The sequence below is a fragment of the Aegilops tauschii genome, chromosome 3 (assembly GCF_002575655.3).
Source record: "Aegilops tauschii subsp. strangulata cultivar AL8/78 chromosome 3, Aet v6.0, whole genome shotgun sequence".
Lineage (NCBI taxonomy): Eukaryota > Viridiplantae > Streptophyta > Magnoliopsida > Poales > Poaceae > Aegilops > Aegilops tauschii.
Genome location: NC_053037.3, coordinates 614,759,381 through 614,770,803, shown reverse-complemented (window position 1 = coordinate 614,770,803; position 11,423 = coordinate 614,759,381). Strand labels below are relative to the sequence as shown.

General features: G+C 45.7%; 2 protein-coding genes across 2 annotated transcripts; one reads left to right on the top strand and one right to left on the bottom strand.

Annotated features, from left to right (window-relative positions):
• Positions 1-1,470: 1,470 nt before the first annotated feature.
• Positions 1,471-2,932, top strand: LOC109766081 (cationic peroxidase SPC4). Its single transcript, XM_020324852.3, has 2 exons — positions 1,471-1,819; positions 1,926-2,932. The coding sequence occupies exons 1-2, from the start codon at positions 1,529-1,531 to the stop codon at positions 2,769-2,771; spliced, it is 1,137 nt and encodes a 378-aa protein (XP_020180441.1). The 5' UTR covers positions 1,471-1,528; the 3' UTR covers positions 2,772-2,932.
• Positions 2,933-3,559: 627 nt separating this feature from the next.
• On the bottom strand, positions 3,560-7,530 carry LOC109766055 (thioredoxin Y, chloroplastic). Its single transcript, XM_020324827.3, has 5 exons — positions 7,242-7,530; positions 6,450-6,538; positions 5,769-5,946; positions 5,548-5,655; positions 3,560-3,797 (listed from the first exon to the last, which is right to left on the bottom strand). The coding sequence occupies exons 1-4, from the start codon at positions 7,404-7,406 to the stop codon at positions 5,590-5,592; spliced, it is 498 nt and encodes a 165-aa protein (XP_020180416.1). The 5' UTR covers positions 7,407-7,530; the 3' UTR covers positions 3,560-3,797; positions 5,548-5,589.
• Positions 7,531-11,423: the final 3,893 nt, after the last annotated feature.

Genomic DNA, 11,423 nt, shown 5'->3' with positions numbered 1-11,423 from the left:
AATGTCTTCATACATTTTTAGGTGTCATCTCTGGAAGGAAAACCGAATCAATGAGGGACTTCTACCTGTGTTATCCTGCAATTCTCACAAACACGTTAGTCCCTCAACCACGTTTGTCGTCAATACTCCAAAACCAACTAGGGGTAGCACTAGATGCACTTACACTTACCCTTATCTCTTTCCCACCCCATGAAATATCTCTCTCATTGTCGTAGCACCACATCTCCATCTCCTTCGCTGCTCATCCCCCTTTTTGCAGGGAATCAGGGTTTTTATTTCAGTTCAATAGGGTTAAAATAAGCTATTACAAGATCTTGAAAAAATCTGGAGCTCTATGCAACCAACAAGCGGTGCTTCGAGCTGTCCATGCATAAATCGCAAGACAATAAGCAACCATATTTTACGATCTAGCAATCTTACTCTGTTTAAACTCCTGCTCTTCCATAGAATGTTTTATTTCCCGCTCATACCCTTTCTTCTTCCACGCAGCAAAATACGACGAGGAGGGGCACCAAAAAGCTGGCGCGCGATGCGCCCGGGCCGATGCAGCAACCTCGCGGCAACTGCGAGCGAATGCCATGGCTGGCTTCGAGCACTCCTCTCCATGGCCGCCGTAGCCACACGCGCTAGTCGCCACGGCTGGCTTCCGATTTTTGCTGTTAGAGCTGCACCCCGGCGATGGTGGTGGTGCTGGAGATGTTCAAGTGATGACCCGGGGGCAGTCACTACCTTTGAGGTGTGGAAGCGCCGAACCAGGGGAAGGGGGTCCGATGCTCTGTGCATGATGAGGATGTGGATTTGGGTGCGAGGGAAGAAGACAATGCATAGTCATCAAAAAAAGAAATTTGAACAAAAAGCCCAGTGCTAAAGTATAGCACATGCCAGCCCGGGGATGCAATCGCGCTATTTTCTTACGACTGTGCCCTTATAGGGGATCTTTTCACTGCATTTGTTTTGGTCCGTGCGCACTTATCGACGCTAGATCACGGCTGGGCTCGGAGGCCATCTTTTCGTCCGTGTGCACTTTTGGTGCTGGGTCACAGGTTGAGCTTAATGGCCTCTTTTATCTGTGCGCTTTGGCATCTTTTGCAGCGGATAGCCATGCATGATCCCGTGTTGGCGATGCAGTAGAGAGAACTCGGCCTAATAAACTGGTCGGCCATTAATTAAACTCCCGATACAGTACTAATTAGTCTGGCAGCGATTTGCCCGGTGGATTTCTCGTCCCGCACCGCCCGTTCCCCTCCCCTCGTCTGCTCTGTGGAGCGCCCACCCAAGCTGCTCGAACTTCTAAAAAAAACAAGCTGATCGAGGGCGGAGACTCGCATCGTCCCTGAGCTACTGCTACTACTCATGGCGGATATAGCACATCTGCGTTGTCGTCGTCGTCGCCATGTGTCGTGCTACCTACGTACGTGTCAACCACAAGAGGAGACTCGTTTGTATAAAAGCAAGGCAGGTAGGTGACTGTGAGTCCGTGACACGAACGAACGAACGTAGCAGAGCAGACACACACGCGCGCGGAGAGATGGTTTGTGCTCCTCTGCTCGCTGCAGCAGTAGTAGCGGCGGTGGCAGTGGCCTGCTCGCCGGGATATGGGGCTTATGCGGCGGCAGAGCAGGAGGCCGCCGGCGCCGGCGGGAGCGATTTGAGGTTGAGGCAGCCTCCGATTACGCGCGGCCTGTCCTTCGACTTCTACAAGCGGAGCTGCCCCAGGGCGGAGTCCATCGTGCGCGACTTCGTCCGGGACGCCGTCCGCAAGGACGTCGGCCTCGCCGCCGGTCTCCTCCGCCTCCACTTCCACGACTGCTTCGTCCAGGTACCTTACCTTACCTTGCCTGACTTAGTTGCTTGCCTGCCATCAAGCCACTAATTGGGTCATGCATCCATGTGTGCCCCCGTACCCGCGGCATGCATGCATGCAGGGGTGCGACGCGTCGGTGCTGCTGGACGGCTCGGCGACGGGGCCGGGGGAGCAGCAGGCGCCGCCCAACCTCACGCTGCGCCCGTCCTCCTTCAAGGCCATCAACGACATCCGGGACCGGCTGGAGCGCGAGTGCGGCGGCGCCGTCGTGTCCTGCTCCGACATCCTGGCGCTCGCCGCGCGCGACTCCGTGGTGGCCACGGGCGGGCCCGAGTACCGCGTGCCCCTCGGCCGGCGTGACAGCCCGCGGCTCGCCACGCCGCAGGACGTGCTGTCCGGCCTCCCCGCGCCCACCTCCGCCGTGCCGTCCCTCCTCGACGTGTTCCACAACCACAGCCCTGACCTCGACGCCACCGACCTCGTCGCGCTCTCCGGCGCGCACACCGTGGGGCTCGGGCACTGCGCCTCCTTCGAGGGCCGCCTCTTCCCGCGCCCCGACCCGACCATGAGCCCGGACTTCCTCGGCAGGCTGAGGCGGACGTGCCCGGCCAAGGGCACCGACGCGCGCACCGTGCTGGACGTGCGCACGCCCGACGTGTTCGACAACAAGTACTACGTGAACCTGGTGAACCGGGAGGGGCTCTTGGTGTCGGACCAGGACCTCTTCACCAACGATGCCACCCGGCCCATCGTGGAGCGGTTCGCGCGCAGCCAGCGGTACTTCTTCCACCAGTTCGGCGTGTCCATGGTGAAGATGGGCCAGATCAGGGTGCTCACCGGCGGCCAGGGCCAGGTCCGCCGCAACTGCTCCGCCCGCAACCCCGGCACCACCGACGACGGCCTCGAGTGGTCGTCCCTGGTGCAGACCGTCGTGGACGCCGCTGCGGAGAGCTACTCCACTAGTTAGATTCTAATGCTAGAACCCGAGAGAGTAGCTGTTAATCATGTCGAAATAAAATAGTAGTGAGTAGTGAGCAAGGCAAGGCATGATGATGAGGCTGTGTGCAACCCAAACGTGTGTTCTGTTCACCAGTTAGTTTAATCGATCGATGCTTATGTTGCTTGTTCTCTCTCAGGACTCAGTAAAGTTATTATTCTGTCTGCTTTGTTTTTACCTCCCTTTCTTGTCACAAGGCTAAGAGTAACTACTCTTAACAAACTTAGTTGAAAGAAAAAACTCTTAACAAACTTAGTTGAAACACTCCACACATTGTTCAGTCGATGCCTCTGGGGCTTGGCTCCTGAGCGCACATAGAATACCCGTAGTTTCTGGAGAGGCAGAAGAAAAAGGCTAGCGAGTTAGCTTAGCCAACCCAAAGTATTATCATTAGTAACACTGGCCGACTTCAGTTACCAGGGAAACAAATACACCCGCAGGTGAAATAACATCAGAATAATCGTCCACTTCGGTTCTCACATGGGGAAAAACAACGTCAGATTTTTTTTTAAACACAAAATATGTGATTTCAGAATACTCGTCGACTGACTTCGGTTCTCATGGGAAAAAAATACATGCAGTACAAACAGCTCATGTAAGCATCGGATAATCACGATGTCATATTTCCAGCAAATTGCTTAATGGCCATTCTAAGATGCACAGATGCTGGAATCGACAATCGTCCACGGTGATGATGAATTATAAAGTTGTCTTTAAGGAGCAGACTAAGAAAATATATATGCCATGTAACAGTTAACTTGAAGTAAACCTCATCGCTTAACATTTCAATTTGATAAATATGGATATGGTAATTTTCCGTACCAGGCAAATGGAACACCAGAGGCTCTAGTTCCAAAACAAAATCTTAGTCGCTCAAAGAATTTACACAAAAGATGCATCTAGGTGTGCGCTTCCATATCTTTGTACACCGAGATTTCAGACCGTCTCACATACTTGGCAGATCAACCCATAAGGAGGACATTCTTCACACATGCTCTGTATGTCAAAAGCAAAGGTAGCTTTAGCTGGTAGGGATGATTATTGTGCTGCATCAAGCATGAGCTAGGATCCAATATAAAAGCAACCCAACAGTCTATATTTACAGCAATTGTCTGCTTAACTCGGAGTTACGTATAATTGATCCAGCTAAGATTATCCTGATCTGAAACGATCAAACGCTTCACCAGTAGCATACCCAACACACATGTTTAGTGTTTCTAATGTATATTACTAGTACTTTATAAGACATAATAATAGTCATTTCTTATATTGGTTACTGTGTACTGATCTTTCAGAATAAATACTGCACTCTTCTACATACAAAAGAAGTAAATATAGGGAAAACACAGATACTCCCATACGAATCAATTCCGTAGTACCGCTTAAGTAATACTCCAAGCAAGGGATCTATTAAAGTCAATAAGAATGCACCACGTCTCTACTCATCAAGTAAGATTTCACTCCCCTGCTGTTTTAAACATACAACACAAGCCGACAGGCATTGCACATTGCGTACTCAACTGTTCTATTAGAACTGCATTACCTGTAAGGTAAGGAAGTTTTGCACATCGCACTTGGGTCAGAACTAAAGCTTCTCTGAACAATTAGGCTTAGGCATAGGTGAAGGGATGAGCAGATGAGAATTCATGCATAAGAGTAGTGTGGCCAAATGTTTGAATCTGTCGATTGATAAACATTGCTGTCTTAATTTGACGTGCATTATGCTTTTATATATAGTTTGCAATACTTTTTGTATCGACACGCCATCTTAAGATCTGCTATTATTTTTATTATTGCCATCTGTAGTGTAACCTATCCCTTACAGAAAACTAAGTGAGTATACAGCAGCATGTTGACAGTGTTACTTAATTACAACCAGAGTTCATATTTCAGAAAACTATGAATATCAGTTTTGGTATCGTGGGATCGAAAATCCCAGCTCGTTTGGAACAGTGTTACTACCAATTTACTCTAGTGAAGTCCAACATAGGCCTGTTTTTAATCGATTCCAAACAGCAGTTGTGCCAGATTTTCCAGTAAATCCTAGGAACAGACCAGTTTGTATCAAACCAACAAGATACTGACTGCAAACATGCGCAGATGATTCCCAACCTTATTAATAGAAAGAAAGAGCGTAGTAGCAAAAAAAAAGGCACTGGCATAGCTGCCTAATGGGTAGGATCAACTGGCTTTAAATCCTCAGTGAAAGAAAGACAATCCAATTGCTGTAACTAATCAGGAAGATGATAAAAGTTACTGTGGTAATCTCATAGCGAACTACAGTTGCCGAAAGGCAAGTATATCTAGATTCGGCAAGTTGGGAACAAAATCATGGTGAACCAGAATAAGTAATGGACTTTTGCATAACTAACTTCGCCGATTCCACAATCAGAGTTAAGGAAGAAGGAATAATTTGTTTATAGATACATAAACCAGGATGGATATACACAACCAGTGAAAGGGATGTCTCAGACCTATATGCCAAACAAAGTTCTGCTAATTTAACATCATTACATACTGCACAATATGTAGTTTAGTTTCTCATTTTAACAAAATCGGTAACCATAATGGGAAAGATGATGTAAAGATGAGTCATGAATCAATGCAATTGTTTCAAACTGTAGCTTTGAAGGGAATGTTTATTTTTTTGTAACTCAGGTAAAACCTCTCGAACAACAATCAACAATGGATGATCCATAATTCAAATATGCAAACATAGAAAGACATGTTATGGGTAGCAACATACCTTTCAGGGGGCCAAATTCCTTGCTGACAATACATGCACATGCTACTTTGGAGCTTCTAAAGCACTCTCAATCTGCAGGATTAGCTGGTCAGCAGGCAACGCTCCCTCCTGAATACCAGCAAATAAACAAAAATAAAGACCAAAGCCACGTTATAGCAATTTCATTAGCACCAGTCGAAACACTATTTATAAATGGAGAAATATGAGTGATCAAAACTTACAAAGCGATAACAAGGTTCCCCGTCCTTGAAGATAATGAAAGTTGGTAATGCTTCAATCTTATACTTATTTGCAATGCTTGTATATTTCTCTGTATCAATTTTCACAATGTTAATCTTGTCACTCATCTTCTCATGCACTTCTTGAAGTATGGGAACCATGTATTGGCACGGACCACACCTAACAAAAAGAATAAAAATAAATGCAAACATACAGAATAATGGTATATATTTGCCAATCTTCCTAGAGCATAGCCATGCAATTTGAATCATCAACCATACTGTAATGAGTTATACATGCTACGAGATCGTATCCGTTTTTTTTTTTGTCAGAAGGAGAAAAGATGAACTTCTTCATCAAAGAATGTGAAAGAAATTAGCCACAAAACGCAAATCATATAAATTAGTAAGATTCACTTTAGTGTTCATATGGCAGTCATATTTGGACTAAAGCAAAACTAATACGGTAGCACTTTAAGAGTCCACAGGATGAATATTAAAGAAAACAGTTAAGAGCTTGGTGGTACTTTCTGAGTAGGAACAGGACATGCCACCACCAAACTCGGCTCCATAAGGTTTAACACAATGATAATGGACATAATTCACAGTATATCTAGTATAGAGCAGCGATGTACTAGGCCATATATACATTCAGGAGCACTAGCTTTGCTAGCGGTCGCTTACCAAGTTGCATAGAAGTCGACCAGTAAAGGCTTTTCAGACTTCTCCAATAACTCCTCGAAGGTAGAAAATGTTTCCTTCTTAGCTTTGACCTATAGGAAAAGATATAAACAACAGAAAAAGTAAACAAAAGAAATAGACATACTTTAAATGCAGCAGATAATTAACTAATTACAACAGAGTAGAATGTTTCTTTTTCATTTCTATGATAATGTCTGTAGAGGGCTACTGTCTAAGAGGGTTGCACCATTGAGTATGTTAGCAGGTGACTAGCCAAAAATAACATAGCTACTGATGGCTCTTCACCTACATCAAGTTAACAGCCTAGGAAGAAAACAGACGAGTGGCAGAAGAGTTTATATCATATACTTAATGTTTAATTTTTTTAACAGTTTAATTTTATTGAAGGATTATTTGTTCGAATTGTGAATACATTTGGAAAAAATAATACTATTTATAGTGTGGTTTTCACAAATCTTGAACCACTGTATTGAACTTATTTTGTCTATAAGTTGTACTATATGTAATAAATCGTGGCACTCCCAGAACTAACATCCTAGGCCCACCACTGTCATAGAAAATATATGTTTAACATCAAACTATGTCCTGCTAGAGTGCTACACCCAATTCTACTCTTACTAGGATTGAACTTGACCTCTGAACATAGTACACAAAGCTTCCCCCTTGGCTTCAGATTTTACATGGCAAAGCAGAGATTTTATCTGGTCCAAACTAAAATTCCCCACTAAAATCCCACGACCGAACGGAAGCGGCCCAAATGCACCGAGTACTCACCAGGAGCGCGGCTCCCCGGCGAGGCGGCGCGGCCTCTCGCCTGAGCCCGACGGCCGGCGGCGAGCGGCGGGGCGGTGCCCACTGCGAGGGGCTCGGTGCCGGCGAGCGGGCGACTGCGGCGGCGGCGTAGGCGGAGGGGGCGGCGGTGGTGGTGAAGGCCGCCATGGGTGGGGTCTCCGTGGCTAGGGTTTTGGTCGGCGGCGGCGCGTGTGGTGTACCCGCCTCTCTTATCTGCAGTGTGCGCGTCCTGGTTCGCTGGGAAGAAGAGGGAGGGTGACGTGGTGGACCGGGTTCGCCACGTGGACCACACATCTTACCGAGTTCAGCCTCTGTTCGTCGGATCATCTGGCCATCGGTGTTGATTCGTTCGATCGGCTCATTTTTTTCATCAAACATATATACAACATCATACATATATCTGAATTAGCACAAATGCCTGTGTGTTGCAACGGAAAAAATAATTATGTGTCCACAAAAACGCCCAACAATACAATACGAATGGACAGGAAGGCACACGTCGAGGTATAGAAGAAATAGATAGCGTGCTTTAACCAGTGGCGGAGTGTAGTGGGGATAATTCCGGGCCCTGGCCCCCCTTCCAAAAGAAAAATTTACCAAATACACTTACTTATCTGCTAATTGCTCTACTAATCATCCGGTGTCTCTAATCATCCTAGCCTTTTCTATGCCATATACACTCATTTGGCCCCTCCTAATATTTGATTCACGCTCCGTCACTGGCTTTAATGTCTATTGCTGCAGTGCATGAATGTGTGGCTATTGAATAAGTAGGAATGGTTACCTGTATTGGTCAATTTCTCTTTAACCCAGACGCTTGTGGTGGTGATTTAGTCAATCTTAAGACTCGCCAGCTCAGTCTCTCGAAGATGCTTATAAGAGCATGTGTGCGTTTATAGAGATGTACGTGCTTGTGACTTGTGACTGCCTACATCTATGTTGTATTTCTATTTTTCTTAACCTTTGCATACAACAATTTAATGTGTTTATTTATGTGTTGCACCAAAAGGAAAAAATAATTGCACATTTCTAGTGACTCATTTATGTTGTCACTTTTAATGTTCGCCACCGTCATAGATGATGGTAGGATTTTTGGCGTCCACAATTGAAAAAATTGTGAAGCCACATTCAGGTCCTCCAACTGCGCCTCCTTGAGCTTTGCGCTATCATCAGACCGAGTGAGATTTTTTTTCACTATTCGAATTCATTTTTTGCATTATTTGGACTTGGCTCAAACAAAAGCATTTTGTGTAAAAGGTATTCTTTAAAAAATACACATCTTGTACCCTTCTTCAAGCTCCCTACAACACCTTCACAAATTTATGCTTAAATATTTTTAAATCCCTGCTCAAATACATGCAAATTTTCAGCTCGATTAAAAATTATTCGCAGTGGGCCGGTCGAGTGGGCGACCCTCCTAGCCGCCCCCGCATTTGGTCAAGCTAGCCGAATCGGCCCAGCCGTAGTCCACCTTTACCCCCGCTAACAACCCTAGCGCTAGGGGAGAGCGTCTCTGCTCGATCCCCAGTAGGGATGTCAACTGGATCCCGTTTAATCTCGATTAAACTCCACTAGTGGTATGATAGTTCAAAAGAGTTTTTGTTTTTTGAGAAAAATGAACTAGCGAGCTAGCAAAAACTAACTAGATGTGACTGGCGGATGCCGTTTATTTGCCACTTACATCCCTAATCCCCAGTTCGCCCCTTCTGTTTGATCCCTACGCGCACTAGCCGCCGCCAGAGCACCTCGCCCGATCTCGCACCTCCTTGCCCCCGCTCTGGCGAGCCGCTGCTTCCCCGCCGAATGGCCCATTCCTTCCCCTCTTAGGCCGTCTCCTCTCCTTCCATGGCTTCTCTCCCTTGCGCCCTTCTCCTCTGCACCTCCGGCCACCGGCGCCGGCTGACCACCCGCACAACGTCGCCTACCTCCGCCCCCAGCAGGGCTCTGTCCCTCTGCCGCTTCGCCTCGTGCGCCCTCTAGCGGAGCTCGAGACAAACGCGAGCGCTCGCTGGTGGAGGGTGTAATACCAAAGGCGAAGGGACTTTTCTGCAAAAACGCCACAACGATGAACCCGAAAGAAGAAATGCGTGCTTTATTAGTAGGTAAAGATTATGCGTCAAGGAGCACAAAGATCCACAATGCCACCCAAGAAACAAATGCAACAGAAATCAGAAGGGTCTTCAACTCCAGAAAAGTCACAACTACATTCTGATGTTCGCCATCATTAGCCACAAGCTCGTAGCTCCCAATCCAAACGCCAAAAATGGTTTCGAACACCATAGTAGAAGCCCACGCTGGAGGTGAGACAAAGTCGTCGCTGAAATTCCATCGGCTGGGGACACACCCCAAAGAAATCTTCCTATGGACCCACAAACCAAACCTGATGGAGATGGAGGGGCCGCCGTCTTGAAGCTTGACGAAGAGAGGAGTTGGATCTTGCGCTCCTCCCATAGACTCCTCCAGGCTTGAAAACTTCAAAGCACAATTATTTCGGGCTTCGTGGCCAGCACCGCCGCGAAAAGCGACAACTCGATAGATATGTGCGACCAAATCCACGGGACGCACGTTGCCGACGTCGGAGCGGACGCAGACGAGACAGGGATAGGCACATAGGGACTTATTCCACACTCGCTAGCGCCTCCACCGTCCAGACACTGGCAAAGGACACACAAACCTAGACTACTAGGACCCAATCCTAGCAGATCTAACAAGAGCCCTAGTTGCCCCGACTCCGCAATGCCTAGAAGGCTGCGAAACGGGAGGGAATCCTGCGGGATCGCCAGAAGGAACCGTGGAGAAACCAAGCCGCCTTCTAATTTGTTGGAACTGCTTGTGGAGCTGTAAGGAAGAAGAATTCTCTCCATCATTATATTGAACGATGATTATCAAAGATGATTGAGACATATATAAGAAGAAATAAGAGAGATAGGTGAATGGAGCAAAGTGCATTGATGTTGAGCTAGGGTATTTGTATATCCCCAACAGTCATGTACAAATGTCAGTTACATTGTTTGCATCCCTTGAAAGAGACATGCTGCCTGTTCAGGATGTTTGGCACTTGGATAACACAGAGATTATAACTACTAGGAAGTTTATCATATAGAATATTTTAATACAAATCTAACTACTAAATTAGCTAATGAGAACACTGAGTGTTCCTAACACTCCCCCTTAGACAAACGTCATCCTTTGTATATTTCATCATATTGAAATTCTTCATATAGTGTCAAATGTTCGATCATCCTTAGTTGATCTTGATAATCTTCGATCTTGAAGTCTTGATTGCATAGATTACATCTTCTCAAAATCCTGTAGGAGAATATACAAGGAGAAAACAAAGAATTTTGATATATGATGGGTACAATAATGTCCCATTAAAACTTTTATTATGAGAAATCTGTTGGAAAAATCATAAAGGAAGAGTATAATTTTTATTATCGAATGATAATTAATAAGTATAGTTCTAGGAGTCCCCCCCCCCCCCCTTCACTTTGCAAAACTCATAGTTGTCTCGTACCAATGCCATGAATGCACTTTTGAAATGCAGCTGTTGGTAAAGACTTAGTGAACAAATCTACAAAATTGTCACAAGATTTTACTTGCAAAATATCAACCTCTCCATCTTTCTGCAATTGATGAGGAAAAATTAGTTTCGTAGAGGTATGTTTTGTGATATACTTATAATATATCCCATATGCATTTGAGCAACACATGCAACATTATCTTCATAGATAATGGTTGGTGATTCTAATGAACCGATATTGCATGATGTTTGTATATGATTTACCACTTTGCGGAGCCATACACATTCTCATGACGCTTCAAATAATGCAATTTTGTCGGAGTGGTTAGTAGAGGTTGCTACTAAAGCCTATTTTGTTGACTTCAATGAAATAACATCTCCACCATATAGAAATAAAAACCTTGTTTGTGACTTGGCATTATGGGGGTCAAAAAGATAGAGAGCGCCAGTATAACCAGTCCGAGTCATGTCTTGATTTTTCCGGTAGAATCGTTAGTACCTTGTAAAATATCTGAAGATATTCTTTAATTCAGTCCAATGACGTTTTGTTGGAGCTACACTTTGTCGAGCCAGTAAATCCACTGTAAAGGCAATGTTTGTTCTAGTACAATTTGCAAGGTACATTAGTGCTCCTATGGCAC